Source organism: Metopolophium dirhodum, chromosome 2 (assembly GCF_019925205.1).
Source record: "Metopolophium dirhodum isolate CAU chromosome 2, ASM1992520v1, whole genome shotgun sequence".
NCBI lineage: Eukaryota > Metazoa > Arthropoda > Insecta > Hemiptera > Aphididae > Metopolophium > Metopolophium dirhodum.
The window spans coordinates 30,874,116-30,899,318 of NC_083561.1; the positions used below are offsets into that span (position 1 = coordinate 30,874,116).

The following is a 25,203-nucleotide window of genomic DNA, read 5'->3' on the forward strand; positions in this document are numbered from 1 at the left end:
TGGTTTTTTTTTTTGTAGATGTTCGCACTGAAATGGACGAGGACGAGGACAACGTGCAGGACGACTCAAGAACGCGCGGGGACAGGCGTGCCGCCGCACACGCGCAATACGTGTCTGTAAATTGCGTGGTGTTCACCCACTATACTGGCGACGTCGCCAACGTGGTAGACGAACACTTTTCCAGGGCGTTGAACAGCGATCAAAAACTCAACAACGCTCATCAGACGTCGACCAAAGGTGAGTCGCTAAAAAGTTTTGATTTAAATTTTAACGCTATATCACTAAAGTACGGACACATAATAAAATATAGTTTATACAACGTACAATGTCATCTTGATACTATATTTTCGAACTTTTCGACAGTTGGTAAATCGAAGGGGGAGCGGCGTTCGATAAGTACTCAGACAAACACTACAGTGTATACAAAGTTGCACCTATACATTTAAATCGATTAGTGACCTTTAACTGCAGTATTGAGAAGTCTTACTTATAGGAGAAGTATTTAATAACGATATATCGTAGGAATTTCTTTTTCTCGCTCTCCTCAATCTATAACATAGAGTCTATATAGTATAATATAATTTTCTTTAAGTCTGCCGCGCGTAAAACACATAAACCGCCGGCGACGTCGGGAATGACCTTATGACTGAGAATGCGTTTTCGCTTTGGAGTGAAAAAACTTAACATCTCAGACCGCAGCCGTTTTTTCTTTTCTTTTTTTTATACTTCTCTCGAAAAATTGTTCTTCTGTTCCATCCCGCGAGTCGCGGCGACACATTATTTATTGTTATATATACTGACCGCGTGAGAATTGAGCATTATTTTAATAGGTTTTTAATTAGTACAAGAAAACTCTTTCACTTGTAAAACACCTCCTACAGGAATGCGTCTTCCGTCTCGCGAATAAACTGGTTCTCCGCACAACAATCATTTACGCACACACACACACATCCACGCGAGCACTGCGTACCTATACAAGTAAATGCGCGCGTGAGCGTATATGGAATAACACACGCCAAACTCGCGTCGGCGATACATTACTTATTTTTTTTACGATATCATTACATATCGTCAAGCTCTAGCTAGGGACACTAATCACGCGTGCTATTTACTGCAGTCAAATATAAAGATGTATCTAGTTGTTTGCAGAGTCAAATTTAAAAAAAAACTAAACGGATTCTGATAGGTGCCATCCTTAATATTTGTAGTAGGTACCTATTCTAAATTAAGTTTAAGATAGAAGCGTATTATTATTATTATTTTATGACAAAATATCTTACTTTAAATAAACTTCACGACTAAATATTTTCATCTGGACACGGTTTTATAAAATATCTATAAAATAGTAGAATACTCGTGATTGGTCCATTCAATTTTAGCGGACCATCAATCAATTTTATTAATTTTTATGAAACTTGGCATTACTATTTTTTAATATATAGACACTGTAAAACTAATGTCAAATTACATTCTTTAAATATTTGTAGTGGCCAAAATATTAAATATATAATATTACTGCTTACAAAGTTTGATGCATTTAACAGTTTTATACATTTACATTATTTGGTAACCGTTTGATATCAATAAAACTGCATAAAATATTAATACGTTATGACATAATCTCTTATGACATACAGTCATACACAGATATCTAAAATATAAGCCGATGGAATTCGGGGTTTTTTTTTAATAAACTATATTTTGTATTAATAGCATTGCTTATAAACACCAGTATTTATAATAAATGATAATAGGTATCTACGACCTACGTTATGTAATTTGATTATTTAATGTTATTAAGGTATAGCTGGTACTTTAAATAATTAATAACGCGATATTATATAGTGTACTTACTATGCACACAAACAGATTATACCTCACTGACGACAAATTATCGTTTAAATGTTCCCTAAACGTATAATATTATGTTACAATTATCATCACTTGAATATTTTATTCGTGTTGTGTATACTGTACTCGCATATATATTATACATACATATTGTTTAAGCACAAATACTCTGGCAAGGCACCGCTAAAATTGTTCACTGTATATAATGTTTTCGTGTGTACCTAATGTATATTGTTTATCTACCATTGATCTAAACACCAAAAAAAAAAAATACTAGAATTAATGTGATTAACTTAACCTAGGGTCACCTCACAAAATCCTGTTAGAGATACAATCATGCTCTGCCGTAAGATGAAAATATATGTCGTAAATCCATAAAAAAAAAAATTAAGAAATATTGGAAACAACACTTTATACCTACTGATACAACGTTAAGATTGTGGAGTATTGTGTATATCCACTCATTTCGTAAAATATTTTATGTGAAACAGAAAAGCAAGTAGTAATAATTATTATTTTACAAATTAAATCGTTAATTACTCTATTTTATGAATATTTACGAAAACATTTTCCTTTGTATCTATATTACTTTTGTGCCAACAAATTAATAAAATTAAATTTTTTAAACAATAAACTTATCATTGCATCTAATATTATATAAATGTGCGTTCACAAGTATCAATAAGGATTTCGATCTACCTCTAGGTAGAATTATAGTACAACACCGACATTGAGATTCCATAGGTATTATGACTTTATGTGTAATCTACTTATATATATATATATATATAGGTATCAGGTATGGGTATACCTCAGTCCTCAATATCTGTTGATATTTCTCTAATAAGAAATCTCTGACTTTAATTACTATTCTTATAATAATTTTTGTACTTATTAATCATTTCTACCTATAAACATTTAAAATGTTTAAATTATAGCAGTCAATTAATTTTTCTATAAACCTTATCAGTAGAACGTGAAGTCACGTGTGGTTTATTTTTTGCTATTATGCATGTGTAAAATATAATTAAAAAATATCTCGGCGTATATACCACTCATTAATTAAAAATATTTATAATACACTTAAAAAAGTTCTATTATTAAAATCATAATATACTACTGAATAAATTGGACGATTATCGTTACAACGTTTCAACGTATGAACAATATTTTAAATAACGTAATTTTGTCATTTTTAAATTGATGATAAATTAATTAGGTGTTGGTTTTCATAAGAAAAATGAGTTCAATTCTTGGATACTGAGCTAAGCGATATTTATGGATGTATTATTATACATATTTTAATGTATATTGTACCGACTTATTTGTTTTACAGTTATTGTGTTTTATACTGTTATATTATAATTATTGTTTAATTATTTTTTAGATTAGTTGGTTACAGAATAACTTACTTATGTGGAACCTTGTTTTAAATTTTTAATCCTTGGCTATAAAAGTTGAAAATTGTTTAAATATTTAACTACAAAATCATTTTTAAATTTTAAATTTTATAATGGTTCAAAAATCAAACTTTAAACTCTTATAAAACAAATTGTGCGTATGTATTTTTATATTTTTAAACTGCTATTGTAACATTATATCAGGAGCCTGATATTAAATGTTCACACTTTTTGGCTCAACAAATACAATTTTATGTAAATTTGAAGAAAATTGAAAATTGAAAATGTCCGTAAACAGCTCAAAATGAGTCAAAATATTTTGAATTTCAAGTATCTACAGTTTTTTGTTTTTGAATTATAGCAAAAAATTCACTTCATGAGAAATCTGGTGAAAATTCAATGTTGTACAAATTTGAACTTCAAAGGCTCATAAAAATTTTATTTGACTTTCCAGTTGAGTTTTTTTTTGATAAAAGTAGATAAACTTATGAGGAATATTTTATTCAATTATCAAATCTTCTATTTAAATAGAACATTTTTCATAAATTTCAAAATCAAAATAATTTGCACATTTTCGTGAGTTTTACGTATTTTGTCAAAATTTAAACTTTAAATGCTTATAAAAAAATTGTGACTGTATTTTTAATATTTTTTAAGTGACATTATAATAATATATCAAATATTATTAAAATGTCAAGCTTTTTGACCCATCGAATAAACAAGTGACAATATTTTGAAAATTATAATTATTGTATGGTGTATAGAAAATGCTAATATAAAAATTCAGTGAAAATGTCATGTATCTACAGTAATTTGTTTTAGAGTTACACTAAAAACCAAAATAAATATTTTGTCCAAAATCGATTTTACGTTAAAATTCCTGCTTATTCTTAATTTTTTTTTCGTTTTTCCCAGTAGTGCTTTTGAAAACTATAGGGAATTTTAAACTTTGAACTACCGGATACACCAACTAGATTCACTTTCCCATCGAACATGATTGGTACTGTTGAAGAAAATCGAAGTAGTTTTTCAGCTTCTAAAGATGATGACAGACACAAAAAAAAACAAAAAAACTCACATCATTGTAAAACCAATTTATTCATCGCTCCGCTCAGAATCTAAAATAATAATAATAATAATAAATTAAATCACTTTCAATACAATATTATTTATTTTTATTCACGCATTTCTAAATTAAAATATTTTTAAACAAGCATTTATTTGATGATTTTTATCGTTTAAAAATATTATAAATCATAATTTAACTGTTGTATATTATATAAAGGTATTATAAGAACCAATAACAATAGTGTTATTGTAGCAATATTTCAAATTTTTTGGAAAAAAAATAAATACATTTTAAGTAAATTTAATACTAAATATTATGTAGGTACAATATATTGAATGCACTATTATAGCTGGAGCATAATATTATATAAACAGTAGGAATATAACTATACTAGTATTATCATATACTGCGGATAGAATTAATACAATATTGATAATAATATGTATTATATATGTATAATGTATATTGTATACATATAAAGCGACGCACAAACTATTTACGTTAAACATGTAGAATCTGTAAGTATATAATGAAGTTTGCCGCGATTAAACAGTTCGTAGAAGTCTAATAATAATATTCTCGAGGAAATATTTGCGAGAAACCCGCCGCGTATATAGACCGGTGCCCCCGAACAACGACGAGGGTTCTCGAAACTTGGCGCTAACGAAAGTTTAATAAACGGAAATCGCGCACACATACGCTGCTTATATTATTATTATATACAAGTATACAAAGCGGATTCGAATAGAATTTGTCGGGTGCCTGCGTAAGTTTATAGTCGTTTAAACTTAAACGAAGACGTCTACGAGAGGTTGGACTTATTATTATTACATAAACCCAGTCAAGCAAATGTAGGATTTTTTTTAAGTGGTGGGTGGGGTGGTTTATAGGGATGGATTATATTTAAAAGGAAACTGTACAATCATAATAATGTCTACGTCCAAATTGATAAATCGATAACTGTATATATTATCTACAGTATATTATATTTAAATAGTCACTACCTACTCACTATACAATATAACGGATGATCCCTTTAACGCGTAATACACACTATTTCAAAAACTTTCAACGTTTTTTATTACCTTAATCCATCTGGACGAGTACCTGGTTTATGAGTTATAACTTCTAAGTATATTGAATATTTTTATGAGCTGAGTGAAGTGGTACTACAGTGGTACCTACCCCTCAAAATTATGATCCACTACTCCGCTCATCTAAACTTTAAATACTTTATAAATTACAATTAATAAACTAATTGTTCACAATTTGATTTTTATTGATTGAAATACTTCGAATAATATTTTGCTTCAAAATATGAAATTAGAAATGTTTGTTGCAGTCATTCAAAAAAGTATAAAAACGATAACGATAAAAATATTGAAAATTATAATTTTATCCCCAAAATGTTGTTTTGCTCAACGACTCAAAATTATGTAAACGAACTATTTTCAAAAACTTTAAGTGTTTTCGTAAATAATGAGTGTCTTATTACGTTGAATCATCCATTTGACCCCGTGGTATAATATAATTAATATTTATAATTTATATAGGTAAAGATAAAAACTGTCAGATACCATTATTATAATATTGCATTTTTTATCTCAAAAACTCAACGACTTAAATCTTATAAAATATTTCGAAACCGCCAACCCCCCTCCCCTCCCATCTGTCATTGAAGAAATTTAGTTGCGCCACTGAGCACAACTCATTTTGGGAGCTCAATTATTATACGGTTTGTCGCGCGCGCTCACAATTTGTGCGCGTCGGCTGCTGCAGGGCAAAGCGGCGCGGACTGTTCGGTCCGAAAAGAAGATTTATAATGTAAGTCGGGTGTTCGGGCTGTAACAAATGTGTCGTATTCGGGCTTTCCCACGGGTCCACTGTTTCAGTTATTTATTTTTCTCTTCGGCTGCGCTTTGGAAGAGCTATTGTTGTATTTTTACAGGTGTAGAAGGACGCATATGCGCGCGCGTTGTGTTTTGTGGTGGTGTGTTTGTGTGTGATCGAGTAGATTTGTAAATTATATTGGACCCAACCAAACCTGTTATACACACACACACACACACACACACACTCCATATATTTTTATTCGCTTCTTAATTCCTCATTGTTTTTTTTATTTTTTATTATTGTATATATTTTTTTACGTACACACACGCGTATATATATATATATTCGTTTGCACTTCTCCGAACGTCTTTTGTCCAAACGCCGACTTCGATCCGTATCTCTTTTTATTTTCCACCACCGCAGTAAATATATACATATTATACACATACATAATATACCTACTCCAAATTCGATTGGGAAACAATAGATCGGATTGGCGGCATCGGCGGTATGAACACAAACACACACACTCGCGCATATAAACGACTTATAAGTTATAATGTAATACTGTGTATAATATACAAGACCCGGGCGTGGAACTCGGTCGATTTTCAACGGTTAATAAGTATAATAACACAATATCACCATGCTTCGACTAATCATTTTGAAATTCGTATTGAGAGGTAATAAAATATTTACACGCGTTAAAAATACATAACACCCCAACTCCTGAGTCCCGACAATAATATAATATTACAATATCGTACGAGTACACAAAATTATAATACATACCACCCAAACTCCCGAGTCCCGACAATAATATAATATCGTACGAGTACACAAAATTATAATATTACCTACGTTACGCAATATGTACGAGTTCCTATAATATACGACATCATATTATTATACATAATATAGATATGATATTCTACAGCAGTGGCTTAACCGTACCTGCAATGTTTACGAGATTTTTGTTCCTGCAGAAATATTTACACGCATACGAACTCTTTGAACCTATATATATATACGTATGCGCTAAGTAGGTATATACAATAACAATTTGACACGCGTCAAAAACCGTCGCATTTTTATACGCACGCGTTGATTAGATAATGACATTTTTTCAATGAATACTCTGTATACCTACCTATTATTTATAAACGAGAAGCCATGCAATTCGCATAATATATAGGACGTATGATGATCATTTCAAAACGCTTTAACATTTTTAATGTGCCATTGAAGAAGCGTCCAACGGATAGCTCTAATAGGTGTATAAATTATAATATATACAATATAAACCATCATGTACGATGACTTCTAGGTACATTTACTTCTGTTAAGGCATCTGTCTCGTTATACTGCTGCAGTTGACACCCAAAAATATCTCTGTGTGCTGATCACTTTTCGTATTATAAATTGCGTTTTTAATATTATAATCATTTATACGAGTTCAATAAACCCGTAACATATGCAACAGAATACAATGTGAATAGAACACTTAGAGTAAGAGTAATTATTGCATTTTTTAACGATTAAAGCATCAAATTGTTTTACCGGCCGACTAATAAAAATAGTTGGGTTTTCTGCGATTATTCGATTATATCACTTGCAAATCGTTTTCTATCTGTGAGACGTACCTGTAAGGTTCACAAATCTTTTTTCTGCGATTAAATATTGACACGGAACAGCACGTTCGATTTTAAAGTACGTGCAGATAGAAAGCGATTTACAATTTGCGTTTTCCAACTCTTTATTACTGTATTAACGACAAATACGATTAAATGCAGAATTATAAAATATAGGAAACTATTTCGATTTATCTCTTAACTTCTTTACTGTTTAAACTTAGAAAACACACAATCGCAAATATGTTCTGATAGAATAATGCTTCTAAGTGTTAATACCCATAGAAATACAAACTTCGTTTGCGGTAAATTCAAAAGAAGCTTAATTATTTTTGTTACAAACAATATTTATACTTTTGATTTTGAAACAGGTAAAAACATTATCTATTGTTCAATGTTCTACTTTTTATACTAATTTATTACGTATATTTCATTATTATTTATACCTACTTAAAAAACTAATTATTAAGAAACGTATACTATTATAAAATATTTATTAAACGATTGCACTGTAATATGTTTATAAACATTAAGAAACAATGGTACCTATAACAATTTGCAAGTTGGTACATACTATAAAATATAATATTTTTGTGTAGTTTAAAAATTATAAATTAACTTTCAACTTGATAAAATTTATATGTAACATAAAAATAATTAAAAGGTAAAAAGGAACTTTTATTTAACCCTACACTGCATAGTGTAGGCATTTGGCTACATAATGGTTTTATTTGAAAATAACGATATTTTTTCATTAACGCGCATTGTAGACATTTGTCAACATAACAAAAAGTGTACTGATATCAATATTATCACAATAACCACGGTAACAATCATAGTTATCACGTGTTTTATTTGCACTACCCAATATCTTAGCAATTGTCTAGTACCGCTGTGTTTATCATATTGTATCAAACTGTACAAAACAAATTTGGAATCAAAAAAAATATTTTTGAAATCACTATTGTGAGAATTAAAAATTGTGAGGTATAATACAATTAAAATAGATTTTTTTTTAATAGAAAATATCATGCAGAGTAGAGTTTACTTTAGAAATTACTTTAAATAATTAACTCAGTATTAATTTAAGTTTATTTATTTCATTAAGTTATCTAACCTTGGATGATGTGTTATAAATTCGCATAATACTACCAACAAATTAATCGTTTTTCTTGTTTCATATTAATTATGTTATATTTTATAATTTCAGATACTTCCCCAATGTCTTCCAGAAACTTCCCAGCGTCGTTTTGGAACAGTAATTATCACTCACATCACTCCACTAGTCAAGTGTACCATCCCGACACAATGTACCATCATCATGGTACTGCTGGTAATCCCGCAGATCCATGGCAGACACATTACCAACAATATACAGCTGCGGCTGCTCATCACCATCACAGGTATTTTTTGAGATTGTATTAACATACCTAGGGACTAGGACACAATTATTTTAACTCAATTGCGTAGTTGTAGTGTTTGCAACATTAAGGTAAATACTTACTGTAATGTACAGAAAGTTAAACGTGAGGAGCTGTGTATATTGACTATAGACTATGGTAAAGCTGCAAAGGTATGCGATTTGCCCTCTCCTGTCACGAGTTATCTACATCTTTTTTTTGTGACATCGACAACGCTGCCGGAACTGCTTAAGCATTACGTCGACAGCGTTTCCATCGTTTATTAATTTGTATTAGCAATTAATACATATTATACAACATTTTGTTACAATTTGGTTTCCATACCTCCGGAAGCCAGGGACTACTTTCCGTAACGATTGCTAGTATATATGTGCAGGATTCTTGCAGCCTGAAAGTGTACAATGTTAAGACTGGCTTTACCACATGGGGATGGGTACGATGTGCCTTGCCTTATCCCCTCACAACTAACATCTAGTATTTTGAAAGTCACGTATTGAGTTTCCATTTCGCAAGCCGGAGTGTGCCCGCCACTCTTGTAATCTCGTGCTAGCGGCGGAAGACAGACTCCTACGGGAAGGCCCCCGACACCTTCCCTCGGCGCTTGTCTTGCGCTCTCTTCTTCCTCTTTCACTGTCATTATGTTTTACACCATCGGATAAAAAAGCCGAAACGTTTCTTCGGCGTCCCGCAGAACGTTTGCCTTCTCTGCTGGGTCGGTAGGAAGACCCTCGAAGACAGGACCGCAGAGGATGTTTGGCATGTGTCTGCAGAATAGCCAGTGGACGTCCCAGGCGCGTACCGAAGTCTGCTCTTAGCCCGTCCCACTGCGGGCAATGAAACACCGTGTGCTCAGTCGTGTCCGATAAACAAGGACAGTGTATGCAGTGGAGTCTGACGGCCCTACCCATGCGATGCAAGTTCTGTTGAAAGCACCCGTGTCCAGTTAACGCCTGCAGGGTCATATGAAAGGTCAACTGTACCCTGGACACCGTATGCCCCTCCCACCTGTCGACGTTTGGGATGAGCCTGTGGGTAGGGGGCCTTGTTTCAAGACCCTCCATCATCACCTGTCCGATTTCCAGGTAGTGGTTTTCCGTTCGATGGCCTCGATATCTTCGCGTATTCTTCACAAAAATAATTTAATATTATACTTTCACTCCAGTATGACATTAGTATTGCATTGGTAAATTTTCTTTCGATTTTTCATGATATTTATAACATTATGGTTATATAATATGTATATGTATCTGAATCGTGTAGTTTACTTAGAGCTGTTAAATTTTTTGTAAATGGCACGTTTTATTACGTTTATTTACATGCCATACATGGTAATAGCTAATGAAGAATTATTTTAACACAGAACATTTATTATCCCATGAGTCTAATTTTATAAAAACATGCTATATGTTATTGTATTTTAATTAAAATTTTAATAAAAGATTTCTCTTTAGTTTCTATTTCTGTGTTTTGCGTTTAAATTAGATTCACTTTGCAGTGTATACATATTTAATGACAGTAGATATTTTTGCTATTGTAGTACCTATATTATACTAGGCAACAAAGTTGTCAGCATGTTAAATGTAAAATGTTTAAAGCCCCTATAGTGTATTTTTTAGTCCTGAGTGACATCAGTTTTTACCTCAAACAAACATAATAAGGTACTTGTAGGCACCTATAGTATAATAAACAAACTACTTTTATAAGTTCTACATATATTATTTGACTAAAAATTAAAATACATATTATAATATACATATAGGTATTATTGTATTAAACAATAAACAAAGAACATCACGAGATAATAATACGATGTAGGTACCTATTATAGCATTATCAATTTGTCGAAATTATTAAGGAACGAAACTAAATGTATTAGTATAGGCACCTAGTATCTATGGTATATAGTAACCAGTGGGTATAGTGTTTATTTTACCGTCAATCTAGATGGTTTTTTTTTTTATAATGTCGACTATACCAACAATCTCTCAAATCGTCCACTGCAGTATACTTACACTTATATCATAAGTACCTGATTTATAATAATATTTAAATTCGATAACGCCAATTAAACCTACTACTTAATCGCGTGCTTTTTTTTGTCGCAGGGCTGTGCACGAATACCATCACCACCATAACATGGCCGCCCAGTACGGCAGCCTACTACTACCGCCACCGACTTCGAGACTGGCGCCACCGCCGCCACCGCCACCTCCACCATCTAGTCACCCACATCCACACCAGTATCACGGCAAAGCTGGCATGGAACCGTGGCCCAACAGCGCCCATCATCCGGCCTTGGATACTGGTGCGTCTTACTCGTCATATCCCACTGTTCCAGGTAATAATAATCATAAATAATGTGATATATATCTATGATGTAATAATATTTATAGTACTGATAATTTATGTGTTTCTATACTACAATACCTGTGTATACCAACTGTTTATCAAGATAACAGCGTGTTAATCCGGGTTCACAGGCAGATCTTCTGTCGTGTCATGACATGTTCAGCTATACAGAGTTGAGCTCTATACATTTCCCGCGGTAGGTCATTGTTAGTGAATTATACCATGGTATGAACGGAATACGATAGAAGGAACACGGCACGACAGACGACTTAGCTGTAGAGAATTCTGCTTTATATGTATTGTGCCCTGCAGAAAATTATGAACAAACTAAATATAATAGACATAGTGAAAGGTATGTACTGGAAATAAATAACAGAATACAATAAAAATATTGTAGTTATTAGTTATTACTCGTAAAGCATTGATTATAAATAAATAATTTATTATTATTTATTATCAGTGGACAGTGGTAATAAACTAATATTATCGGATATCATAATATTTATATAATATTTTATCGGTGCATCTACTATATATTGGTCCTCTGTGGATTTTTTATATACTTATATATCATATATGCATGTGGAAATGAGTTTATAGGTAGGTACTTAGAACTGCTAGAAGACGTATACTTAGTTTATAGGCAAAGGTTATCGGTAGGTACACTGCTGTGCATATTGTAGTTCGTGGTGGATATTTAAATACGAAAACATTGAAAGCTTTGGAAAAATATGTATTCAACGACTATGATACTCCTAACCTAACTAAACAAACAAAACGTTCAACCTAATAATTAATAGTTATATAATATATATATCTGAGTATTAGAAATATCCTTACGAGGCACCCAGCAGTATAGCTTGGATATGAAATATGTATTATACTTCGTATGCGCAAAATAATAAAATATACATAACATATTTATATATACACAATATTCTTAGGTACATGTTACATACATATACATATTTGATTGTATGTTACCTACGGTCCCGTGTAATATTATATAAGATGTGAGTAACCATTGCCATCAAAATAACAATTATTTAACGGCCATTTATTAAAAAAAATATAACATCCACAATAATAATTCATGAGTTGAACTTCAACCGGCAGCAGGTTTGACGTCTCGACAAAAAAAAGGAACGTAATCAACCACCATAATTAATGTTTGAAAAAATTATTACATCCTCCATATTATATTCATATATATACGCGAGCATCTATGACCAGAGACAATATAATATTTTTTTTCCTGTTTGTCTGAAAAACTTCGCAGGTGTCGAGACCAAAAATATAAATGTGCACAATGCGCAGCATTGCATATAGCATATATTTATATATACAAGTGGCAACAAAGGAGATTGTCGGCATCGTTACTTGAGCGTGTATACACGCGTATGTATTTGTAGTGTGCTTCCCAGCCATTATATTATGTAGAAAATAGAAACGTTTGCCTAATGCCTATATATTATATATTATATATATACATCTAGTCGGCGAATGGGCTTTATAAAAATAATATTATGAAATTTAAAAAACGGCGTCATAAAGTATAATATAAACAATAAACCGAATAAACATATAATCGTATAAGTGTACACAATATATGAAAAAAAATTGTTTAAGTATTTTATGTATGTACCCATAACATGTATATATCAATATATATAATATTATATCGCATAGGTTATTATTATAACCATATAGCCGACGTGTATGTATCGTCGCCACTGCAGCGCGGTAGGACAGAAGGCCGCGGTTATAATATATATTATATAGGTATATACAGACACAATGGACGATAATTTAGCAATTGCCTTGGTTTCAGTTAAACCGGAGAACCGATGCGAAAAGAATAATGATAAAGCGTGCGCGCGTATAATATATATAGATAATAATAATATATATGTGAAAAAAACGAGTCGGCTCACGGACTTCAGGTCACGTGACCAACTGCATTGCTGACGACCGATTTGAAACTGCCAGGCACGTCATCATATCGTCCATATAAAGTTAATTGAACTAAAGACCTACATCGCGGCCGCCATCTCTAGACGTATAATAATCTCATTTTGATAAACACGCAAACGCGCGCGCGCGCTCGCCGCACATTAAACTGCAACTGCAACAAACTGCAGTCGTCTTGATGCGCACCGGAGCGAAATGCACGCAGAAATGTAGAAACTGCTGCGCGATGTTCGCTACCTATATTATATTATATATATATATATATATATATTATGTATAATTAATGTACAATAATGATGTACTCTCGGAGCGTTAATCAGTTCCTAACGAACCTACTATATTTACCTGCCTACCTACTATATTGTAACTTGTACATCAATTATACACTATAATAGTATAGGTACTATCGCGTCTCAATATAATTTGGCATATTTATATATAAATGAATCAACTGTAAAGGGATGAGGATATAAGAATATCTGAATATATTATAGATAGTAATTATGTAGGTGAATTTTAAAGTCATGTAGGTACCACGAAAAAAAGTTTCACCTTGCTTGTAGCTGTATTATTATTTATTTTGGGTACTACGACTATTTTTGAATTCATCAGCTATTATAGTATTATTACTATTATAATCAATAGTATTATCATCCCGCGATCGTACTCACATTTAAAACTTTTCGTCCACTTTAGCCCACCCACCACCATTATGTTCTCATTATCACGCATCAATTGATATTTTTTTATACCTCGAGTAGCATTTTAAATCTACAGCATTATTCTATTAATATAGACATATGTTTAAACATCAAGTACTAGATACTGGGTACACAGAATATCTGTGGATCAAGTGAATATAATATACAACCATAATTAATACTAAAAACGAATAAAATATTTTATTAGGTTTAGATAATATAATATACATATGTTAACGTATTTGCAATTGCAATTGCAACTATAATTATTTTTGATTGGAAAAACAATAACAATAATAATAATTAATATAGCTACATAAAAAACTATTTTTAATTTTGCACTTTCTTTTCTGTGTTAAGCGCTTAAAGCGGATATACCTATTTAATTTCTCTTTAAAGTTGAACAACATCTATATATTTATCACGTTCATCGTTGTGCAAACGTATACAATATAAATGTAATGCATGCGGAAACGTAGGTAATTCTCTGTGTAATTAATTAACAACTCGGTTGTCTGAAATGTCAGATAAATAGGGGTGGAAAATGAACCACAGTCTTTAATATAGCCTTTCGAGAATTACTAAAGAAACTCGGCCGAGGACATAATAATTTATTTAGTATAATGTGGAACATTAATTGTGCTCGTACACTTTTACTCGTACTTTTTAGTTGAATCAATTTAATTCGACATTATTAGGCTTGGTAATCAATTTTTCCCATTAATAATGACTATTGAGGACAGTGAGAATTGTTTCTACTTTCGGTGAGTTACATAGACTTAGTAAGTTAGATTTTGTTTATGAATAATAAATTGAAGTAGGTACAAATTAAACAAAATAAAATAAATGTAATGTTTTTTTTTTTTTTATTGATCGTGAAGCCCGACAACTATGGCCATTAGCTGTTTGTTTTTTGTTTTTGTCTGTAGGGGAGAAACTGTAGGTTAGTAAACACATGTGTTTTGGTTTTGGCAGATTTTTTAGTTGGCACCCGTGGGTATCTGCCATGCCCGGGTGGTGGCACTTGTCTCCGGATACCATGACTTGCCCAAAGAAAAATGCCACCCGTAAACCGAGGTTTGAACCAGTGCCGGTGTGCGTCACATCCGACGCCTTAGTCCACCGGCCACTCCGTCCCCCTAATTTAATATTTATGTATATTAAGGTACCTAATGTTTCAAAACATTTAAACAATGAAGATATTTTCTCTAAATTTAGTATGATCTTTAAACCCTAAGTAAATACTAAATATTGTGTGAGAATCGCGTCCTTCCAAATCTCTTGCGAATAGGTGCTTGTAAAATAATCATGAATATTTTATTTTTAATTTTTAAATAAAATCAATAGTGTTAATTTTATATTGACTATATAACTGATCTGGCAAACGCTTTAATGCCCGAAAACAATTTTTTTTCACTGCATCCAACTAAAGCAAAATTCGATTGGAGCATCAACTGAACGTCTGAACCTAATATGTGTATAAGCTTCAATAGCTTTTTTGGTTTCCAAAATTCCTAAGTACTAACAGACGCTTAATATTTTTTATGTAGGTAGTATATATTTTTTTAGATATAGGTTTAATAACAGTAACAAACTGTTATACTTTGTATAGTTTATATTTTGATATGTAATCCTGGGGAGAGTTGTCAGAATTTATAAGTTATAGCTCGCATTTATATAAAATCAACAAAATATATAAAACTTATATAATATGTAAAACTATTTATTTAAGCTTTCGTTGTATGTACACCATAAAGCTATATAATATATTATAATAATAAAAAAATTGAAATATTCAATATTACTTAAGTACCTAATAATTTTATCATAGTTATTACACAATTATAAAAAAAAAATAAAAACACTTCACCATTCGCTAAGACTTGAATATTTTCGGGATTTTTTTTAAAAATTTTGTAGGTATAATAGATAACAGTAAATAACACATACGTCTTACCATGGTTAAAGTTATAGAGATCTTGATTTAAAAAAATTATAAATGGGAAAATATCCTTATATAATATAATATCTACGTACCTATTATATCGAAACCTCCCCTAACACCTTTAAATAGCAAACACCTCAAAATAGTTTACTTATTTTGGGAACAAACTTACAAATTTACTATACAAACATAACACTCTGAATTGTGAAAACCTCCACATCGCGGAGAAAATTCAGCGACCAAGAGTATCTGGTATTTGAAGGTTTCACTGTTTCTATACTTATCAGTTATCACTCTATTACATAAAAAAATATTGCAATTTTTATTTCAGTGAATATAATTTATTGCCATGGTAATTAAAAAAAAATTGTAATACATAAAAGTTTAAAAAAAATTACTTCTGCAGGCATTTATTATGATGTGTATTAAATTATTATACAAGCATTTTAGACAAAACATCTGAAAGGGGTTGGCGTGCAGTGGGCTGCAGAGTCCCTATAGCGTATTATATTACGATAACACCCATGTAATATATATATTATGATGTAGGTACTTATATATATTATGTGTATAGAGGAAACGCAAAAACATGACTTGAAAGCGCGTCGCGTGACCGCGTCCATCGGCTGCAACAACCGCAGTTACCTATGCGTGTACACGCACATCAGAAAGCAAATAGCGTATATATGTATATTATTATTATATCGATCTCACGAGGGGTATATGCGGTACACGAGCGAGCCGTGTCATTGGTTCGGAATGACCACACCTACACGGTCGGGCAACGTTACCAAGGCAACCGTGGTCATATATAAATGCCAAAATGTGCACGCACACACGCACATGTTAATATAATATAATAATATATATTATTATGCTATATACCCGGTACCCATTTGTAGCCGAGTACAGTGCACGCGAGAGTTGTGTGTGTATACTGTATACCGCCTAGCTAACAGCTATATAGATTATAATATATTGCCAGCTCCAAAGTACACTATAGGACGCTGTATTTATAAGAATATACACCTACCTATACAATATATATAATTGCATTCACTTCGCGGGCTCACCGTCGCGGTACAGTTAAAATACCAATCAATCGTTTTCCATTGCGATCGTGCGACATTCTAATTATAACTATGGGATGTAACCTACGACCTTAACGAACTTTACCTGTTACTATTTTTTTCTCCTCCGCATCGTTTGTATAAAATAATGTTCAGTTTTTAATTTTTATACCGTCATGATGTATCGGTATAGATGCGCAAAAATACCACTGTAAATTTGAATTAGGTAAAATGTATAAATAAAAATAACCAACAACGTAGATACGCGTTACACATTTTTACATTATAATATACCTCTATGTACGTTTCTTTGATGTATATACCATCATATCCAGTTAGTTGTGTAAATCTATAATATTATTATTGTCTCTCATTTCACGATTTATGTTTACGCCTAAAACACTAATTTACTTACTTTGTAGTCACTATAGCAGATAACTGTATATTATTGAGCATACATAGGTATTTATAAATGTATAATTAGGATGGGATACTTTTTATACCCTTACTTTTTATCACTGGATTATATTTTTTTTAATATTGTTGTTATATGCCGTGTTTTTCTCTGTCTCTCATCTTCTGTAGTCCGGAAATCGCAAAAATACAGATTACTCCATTACGCCGCCGGCAACGAACACGCGGAAAAAGAGAAACCGTACGTGGTGCGGCGCGGTGGTATCCCAAAGTTTTTCCCCATTCGCCCGCTCTGCATCTCGCGGGTTCCGAGAGTCCCTCCCCAGGCCACACTTTGACCCGCCACACCGTCATATATACACTCTCTCGCCCGGGCGCATGCGCTGAATCCTCCCGGACCTTACATATTACGATAGGTATATATAGTAACCCTCGTCGCGCGTGGAACGAAACGACGCGGCTTTAAATTCTTCCCATAACTCAACCACTCCCTCTCGACGGTCTCTCATTCCGTCTTTGTCTCTGTGTCTCTCTTTCCCTCTATTTCCCCCGTTTTAATAAAACCCTTCGACTCTCCTACATCGCTATATATATACGCGCGTTCTTACTATACATGTATATTGCATATATATATATCATAAACTTTCCTGTCAGTATATATACATATAACAGTCGTCGTCGTCGTCGTCGTCACAGACTCCGCTCAAAAACGTATATTATTATATACGGGTATACCTCCCCACCCCTCGTCACAACTGTATAATGCGCTATCTCTGCAGTATATATATATATATATACACACACACTTCCCTTGACTTCTCGTCGGCACCTCACCACCCCATCACCCCACTCGCTTGTAGGTACACAGCACGTAAATGTGTATTATATTAACGAGCGAAATTTCGTTTCGCAAATGAAAAACGAAACAAGACCGTGTTTGGAATGGTATATATAATATGTGTATGTATGTATATTATATTATAATATGTAATATACTATGTGCATGCACATGTTTGTATACCTACCTAATGATTTAATGAATTGTTATATTATATAATATAATATACTAATATAGTCTTCGCTATATACAGTCCATCACATAGCACCACAAACGAACTAAAATATTTTCAGGTACACTGCATGTATGTATAGATACAATATACGTATATTACGCGTTATACCTATATTTTTATCATTGTCGTCGATTGTTTTATGCGTTTATAGTTTCGTTTAAGCTTTATTGAATTTTGATAATTTGTTAACATATTTTTACTGCACTCTAAGGGGGCTCCAGTCGATGAAAAAAGGGGTTTTTAGACCAAACAGCCAGACAAAACAGGAGAAATTTGGTTTGACGAATTTCAATTTTGAAAACGGATTATGATTGATTAACAAGTTTATTAGGTATTCGTCTAGGCGATTTTGAATATTCCAATTATTGCTAGTGCCATAATTGTATATTAATGTGTTAATATAAATACAAAAATATCATGTTTTTATTCATGGATATCACAACTGTAAAAATAGATATTCAAAATCACCTCGACGGAAACCTAGTAAACTTGGTAATCAATGAAAATCGGATTAAAAAATTTGAATCCGTCAAACCAAATTCCTTCAGTTTTGTCTGGCTTATGGGCCAAGAAACCACTGTTTTTCATCGACTGCAAGCCCCCCTTAAGATTTATTTTATGATAGGGAATCTAAATATATTTAAAAATGTTAAAATAAACGAAATTTATGTTTTGATTGGTCAAATCTACATTAATTTTGATTCTTAACAAAGCCGACTGGAGCCGCACCCTTAATGTAAAATAATATAGTTACACAATCATTTAAAATTAAAATTCATTAAATAAATTTAAACGAAAAGAATAGTTTAGGTATATAATAGGTACCTTGTAATTGTTATGATGCACTTAAAAATAATATATTATACAATTGGGTTTATCATTAAACTACATGTTTATTGTAAGCAGGTAGCTATACAAACTTATTATATCCTATTAAATGAATGTATCGGTGATATAATAATATACCAAATAATAATTTGTATGATACAAATTTAAAACTGTTATAATGACTGATTTAAATTTTTCCAAAAATTGGCAAATAATAAATTAATGTTTTCGGTCATGATTCAGCGGACTGTACCCAGATAGGTACTTAATATAAAATAAAATATTAACAAAAAAAAAAAAACAACTTTTTATTGTTCTACCCGTGCGTAGAAATTATACGTCATAATATTAAAACACAACTTTTAAACTTTAACTATTGTAACATCCGTAGGTAGGTTAGTAGTTATGAGTCGAGCCCGTACACCGAGACATTATTACATGCATACCTATTCGCTATCGCCTATTGTATAATAAGAAATTAATAATCAAAAAAGTTAGAAAAAACTAAAAATATTTACGACAATCCCTAATAGGAGTCATAAATTACTACATCAAGTTATACATGTCATACTGCAAAAACAAATTAAAACCGAAAATTTGACTATCGAAAAACAAATTGATATTATACTTATATAGTTATCATATATAAATAACAATTATTTAGTGATTTTTTAATTGTATATATACCTAACTACCTATTTTTGGTTATAATATATTATGTGTCCAACAAGTTTTGTTGTGTGTTAACTAGCTGATATATTACAATAATATTGTAGCAAATTATCGGTTTAACCTATCGGCACAATCGTATTAAAATTCCACGGCTCAATGGTACTGTCCCAATCAATAAATTTACAAATTTGGTTGGCAGAACCGCTGCGTAATGGGCGAATCGCTATTTATCTTTATATTCTCTTGGCACTTTTCACGCATTAGTTTATATAGTAATCAAATTCCGTGTCTACAGCCAAATTTCAATACCAACGCTGTTTGGGATATAACAGGTGTATCTATAATTATTCCGCACATTAAAATATATATAAACACATACACACAATACGAGACTATAAATCACAGTCGAAAAATGCAAAACAAAATACAAATTATAATGTAAGTAATTCAAATGAAAACACTGAATTATTAGCGGCAAATATAAATTAATAACTTTGAGAAATAAAAAAATATATATATCAGATTATATGACAGTTCGACAGCCCGCCGTATATTACTCATAGTTTTTTTTTTTTATATATATAAATACAAATAATACAACTGTGAGCTGTTTGGATGGAAAAAAAAATCAATCGACTAAATTCTTCGTATAATATATGGACGAAGTGGAAAACTGATATTTCACGTAAGCAGAAATGTGACGAAGCGAATGTCAGTTATTTCAAAAAATAATACACATTTAATAAAATACGATTTTTTCTAAATATTCGTTTTTGTATTTTCATTTCATCTCGTATTATCTTACAATATTTAATAGAGGCCAAAGATGAAGGCATATATTATTATTAATGTTACTTATATATTGTACGACTCGACCTCCCCCCCACCTCGTACGTATATACATGTAAGAAAAAAATGAAGACACATATGCACTTAGAAATATTTCCTCCGTATGAAATAACATTTTTTTCCAGCTGACAGTAGTAGAACATAAATTTAAAAAACATTCGAAAAATACTTCATAAAAAAAATTAAGTCTATAAATGCTTTATGGGAAAATACTGTTACATTTTACTTGACTTGTAGAAATGTATTGTTTATATTATATTTCTAATTTATGTACTTTGTATCTTTGTGTCAAGTGTGTGTTGATAATATGTTTTGGTTTTTTTTTTAAACTATAATACTATCATAAATTTTCAATTCACCACAATGATATTGCTGACGATTTTATGACATATGAATCGCAGCTTTTTGTAATTTTGTTTATTTTTTGTGATTGCAGGTCTAGAAGCTCAAGTACAAGAAACGTCCAAAGATCTATATTGGTTTTAAATGTTTTGATGAGAATGTTTGTTAAATTTCGGTAAAATATCATTCTTCCGTTGTTAATATTGAATAAGTGGTTTTTACGTATATAAAAAATATTAATAGTTATACTCAACAGTAAACACCTCAGCGAATGTGTAACACCATTTTCTATATTCTTAACACCTAACATAATTAGTCTTGGGTACCTATGTATCAGAACAATTATTTAAAGACGATAATACGATATATTACGATAATAGTTATTAATTATTATTAATATGAAATTAAGATCACGACGATAAACGCCATATTGAATAATTTTGCTTTGAAAAAACGTGTGTATTATAATTATATAAGCCGTGTTGTTTGATGTAGCGTAACTAGAAGTTATTTACAAATTATAAGCAATAGGTATATTATAAGTAGTGCTAGTAATTAATATGATCACCAGATTTTCATTTAGCGGGTATCCCAAAATCTGGGTTATTGGCAGTTATATTTTCCAACTAAATATATTTAAATTAAATTATTATAATTATATTTTATTACTAGCAACTGATTATTACACAAGATATAAATTATACTGCTCGTTTATGAATAACAATACAAAATTTGACTAAATTACAAAAAACGATATCAAAAAATACGGATATCTAAATTTTAAAAAATCTATAATTTTTTTCAAATGCTATAATAATTTATTACACATAGCTAGTACATGGGTGTCTCGACGCTTCTGCGGTCTCGGTCAATAACTCAACAACTTTTCAAATGTCTAATTTTTTTGATTTTTACTATGTCCAACGACTAACGAGCATGTCAAAACGCTTTTCGTACGATCCTCGGCCTCCAGAATGGTTGGAAAATTAAATAAAAAAAAAAATAGATGAATAATAAATAAATAGGTACACATTTTATTTTATGCCGCAAATATGCTGTAGAAGTATGTTTGATTAACATATTATACCTATTATATTTATTATTTCACAAAAGTAGGACGATCACAAAACTGACTAGAGACACTCTGTATGAAGGTAAACAAATATAGATTAAAATATATATATGTATAATATATATATTCATGTCCTAATAATCTATACTCATAATATTACAATATAATGTTAAATTATTATTATAATAATTCTAATAGTTATACTCACATTACTCACTATATATATATAATAATTTAGTAGTGTTATTTTTTATTTGTATACACTTTTTAACGAATCCGTTTAATTAAATGTATTTCATAATTTACATAAGATATTTCATTTTATATTATTATATTATTATTATTATACTTTGTAAACTGTTAGAATCGTGTGTTGATGTGCAATGTTAGAGTAGGTTCCTATATAATATTATAGAAAATATTATATGATATTTACTCGGATATTATTATTATCGTATATATTAATATATAATAATTGATAACCTACCAAAGGTATACTATCGTAATTGTATAAATATAATTATTAAGACTTTTACTTATGATATAAATGTTGAACAAATATAAAATATGTATCCCAAACGTAGATACGAGATCAATAAAATACTGAACCGTATGAAATACCTGCAAAATACGTCATGACTGTATGTTTTTATTTTATTTACAAACAACACAAAAATACCTGTATCCTATACTGCATATTTAATACAATATTATATTTCTCTATTTTCCCTATATTCAATATTTTTCCGTTCAATAATATTTTGTTATATCTATAATTATAGTTAATCGATGAGAATTAATTGGCAATAATAATAAATTATTAACTGCAAAGAGTATAAGTGTCGTGGATGAATCGATCGAATATGCATGTATAAACAGGTTAACATTGAATAGTTAATATTATATAATATATATATATTATAGGTACTATATAGTTATGGTATACACATAGGCGCAACTAGGGGGGTGCTTGGGGGTGCTTCAGCACCCCCAGCCTTTAATTTAGCACCCCCAGATCAAAAACACCAAAATTGGAAAAATCGTATGAAAAAAAGTTGGATATGTTGTAAAACAACATAACGTTTTTTTTATTTGACGTTTTTAACGGAAACACAAATTGTTTATGATGATTATAATTATAATTGGTTATATGAAATATTAGGTAGGTATGTAATCGACACACGGACACGGCAATAGATATTATATACTAGACAGTATCTATAGCCGTGAATCGAAAATCGTTTCAGTCATAGATTAGATAACAAATTATTCAGTCAGCCGTCTGTAATTTTGATATCATTTAAAAATATAAAGGTTTTAGATAACAGATAAGTGATAAGACGATAAACCCAGTAGTTTATTTATAGAATATTGTCACTTAGTAGTTTATTCGATCAGCCGCCAAATGTTATTGTTCGATTGATACACACAAACGCCATATTTTGTTTATCAAACTCATATTATAGTGTATACGCATTTCTATGATTTTAATAAATATTTCGTTCCCTTATGTTAATGTGAACTGTGAAGTGTGTTAAGTATTATAAATTTTAAAATGTTTAATATTTTTAATATGAATAAAAAGAAACCCCAAAAAAATAATCACTCTACAGAAGATGAAAATATTGATGACCCGGGAACCTCTTGTCAAAGTTCATCTTGTGAATTAATTATTACAGCAGCGCTTCCAGGTACCTATAATATAGTAAAATAATTGAGGCGCTCTGCACAATAAAGGCCTATTTCATAAAAACATTAGAGGGAATACATTTTTATTTTTATTGAAAAAAATGTATACCAAAGTAAGTCAATTTAGCATTTATGATTTATATTTACTATAAATAATACTAATTAACTACTACATTTTTTAGTTTTAATGGAATAGGCCACTTTATTTGTTAGAATTTTATAATTAACAAGTTTTTTTCAAATGTTTTATTTTGAAGAACATGATGAATTGCCACAGTTAAGTTTAAACATTGGGTTGTCTTCTGATTTAGCTGACTTAGGTTCATTGGCTACTGGACCACGTCGCCCTGACATCAGTTACTAATATTTTTTTACCTGTTTGTACTTGGTTATTATTTGAATTACCTAATAATATAGGTAACATATACCTAATGTATATTACTGTGTAGACTGTACTACTGTAGATACTTAAATATTAGTATGGTTATGTGTTTACAGTGCATTTAAGATTGGTTATAGTAATAATAAAATTTAAGTATGGTACTTGGGGGTGTGGGGGCGTAGCCCCCACGGGTCTGTTTCATCTGCATAATTTTAGCACCCCCAGTGTTTGGCTTCTAGTTGCGCCTATGGGTATACAGAGAAGGATAGTAAAAAAAATGGTGTAACAAGTGCTTCTATAGTATAGACCATAGACGTACAAGTTAAGCTCTTTTGGAAAATCTAAAAATTCCATTTAAAATTGATTGGAAAAATCACTTCCGAGATATCAAGAATTCAGTATCTTGCAGGTAACATTGAACACTTGTGTGTACAGTAAACCAATAAGGCTGTGATGGAAATATTGGGAAATGGAACTAAGAATTATAAGGCGTTAATAGTATATAATATGGAGAAGATTCTAGATGGTAGGTGAATTTGGTGGGTTACATCTTACGACTTTACGAGAGAGATAGATAGAGACGAATACGATAGTAACCCGAAGAAGAAGAAGAAGAAAAGTGCAAGCAAAAATAAATCAAG

The 25,203-nt window shown here is 31.0% G+C and overlaps 1 protein-coding gene across 1 annotated transcript in view; it reads left to right on the forward strand.

Moving 5' to 3' along the window:
* Window positions 1-23,122, forward strand: part of LOC132938895 (protein vestigial) — a 37,518-nt gene extending 14,396 nt beyond the window's left edge. The window contains exons 3-6 of the mRNA XM_061005885.1: window positions 19-237; window positions 8,995-9,187; window positions 11,311-11,543; window positions 21,514-23,122. Coding sequence (XP_060861868.1) covers window positions 19-237; window positions 8,995-9,187; window positions 11,311-11,543; window positions 21,514-21,563 — 695 coding nt within the window. The 3' untranslated portion in view covers window positions 21,564-23,122. The remainder of the gene's footprint in view (window positions 1-18; window positions 238-8,994; window positions 9,188-11,310; window positions 11,544-21,513) is intronic.
* The last annotated feature ends 2,081 nt before the right edge of the window (window positions 23,123-25,203 follow it).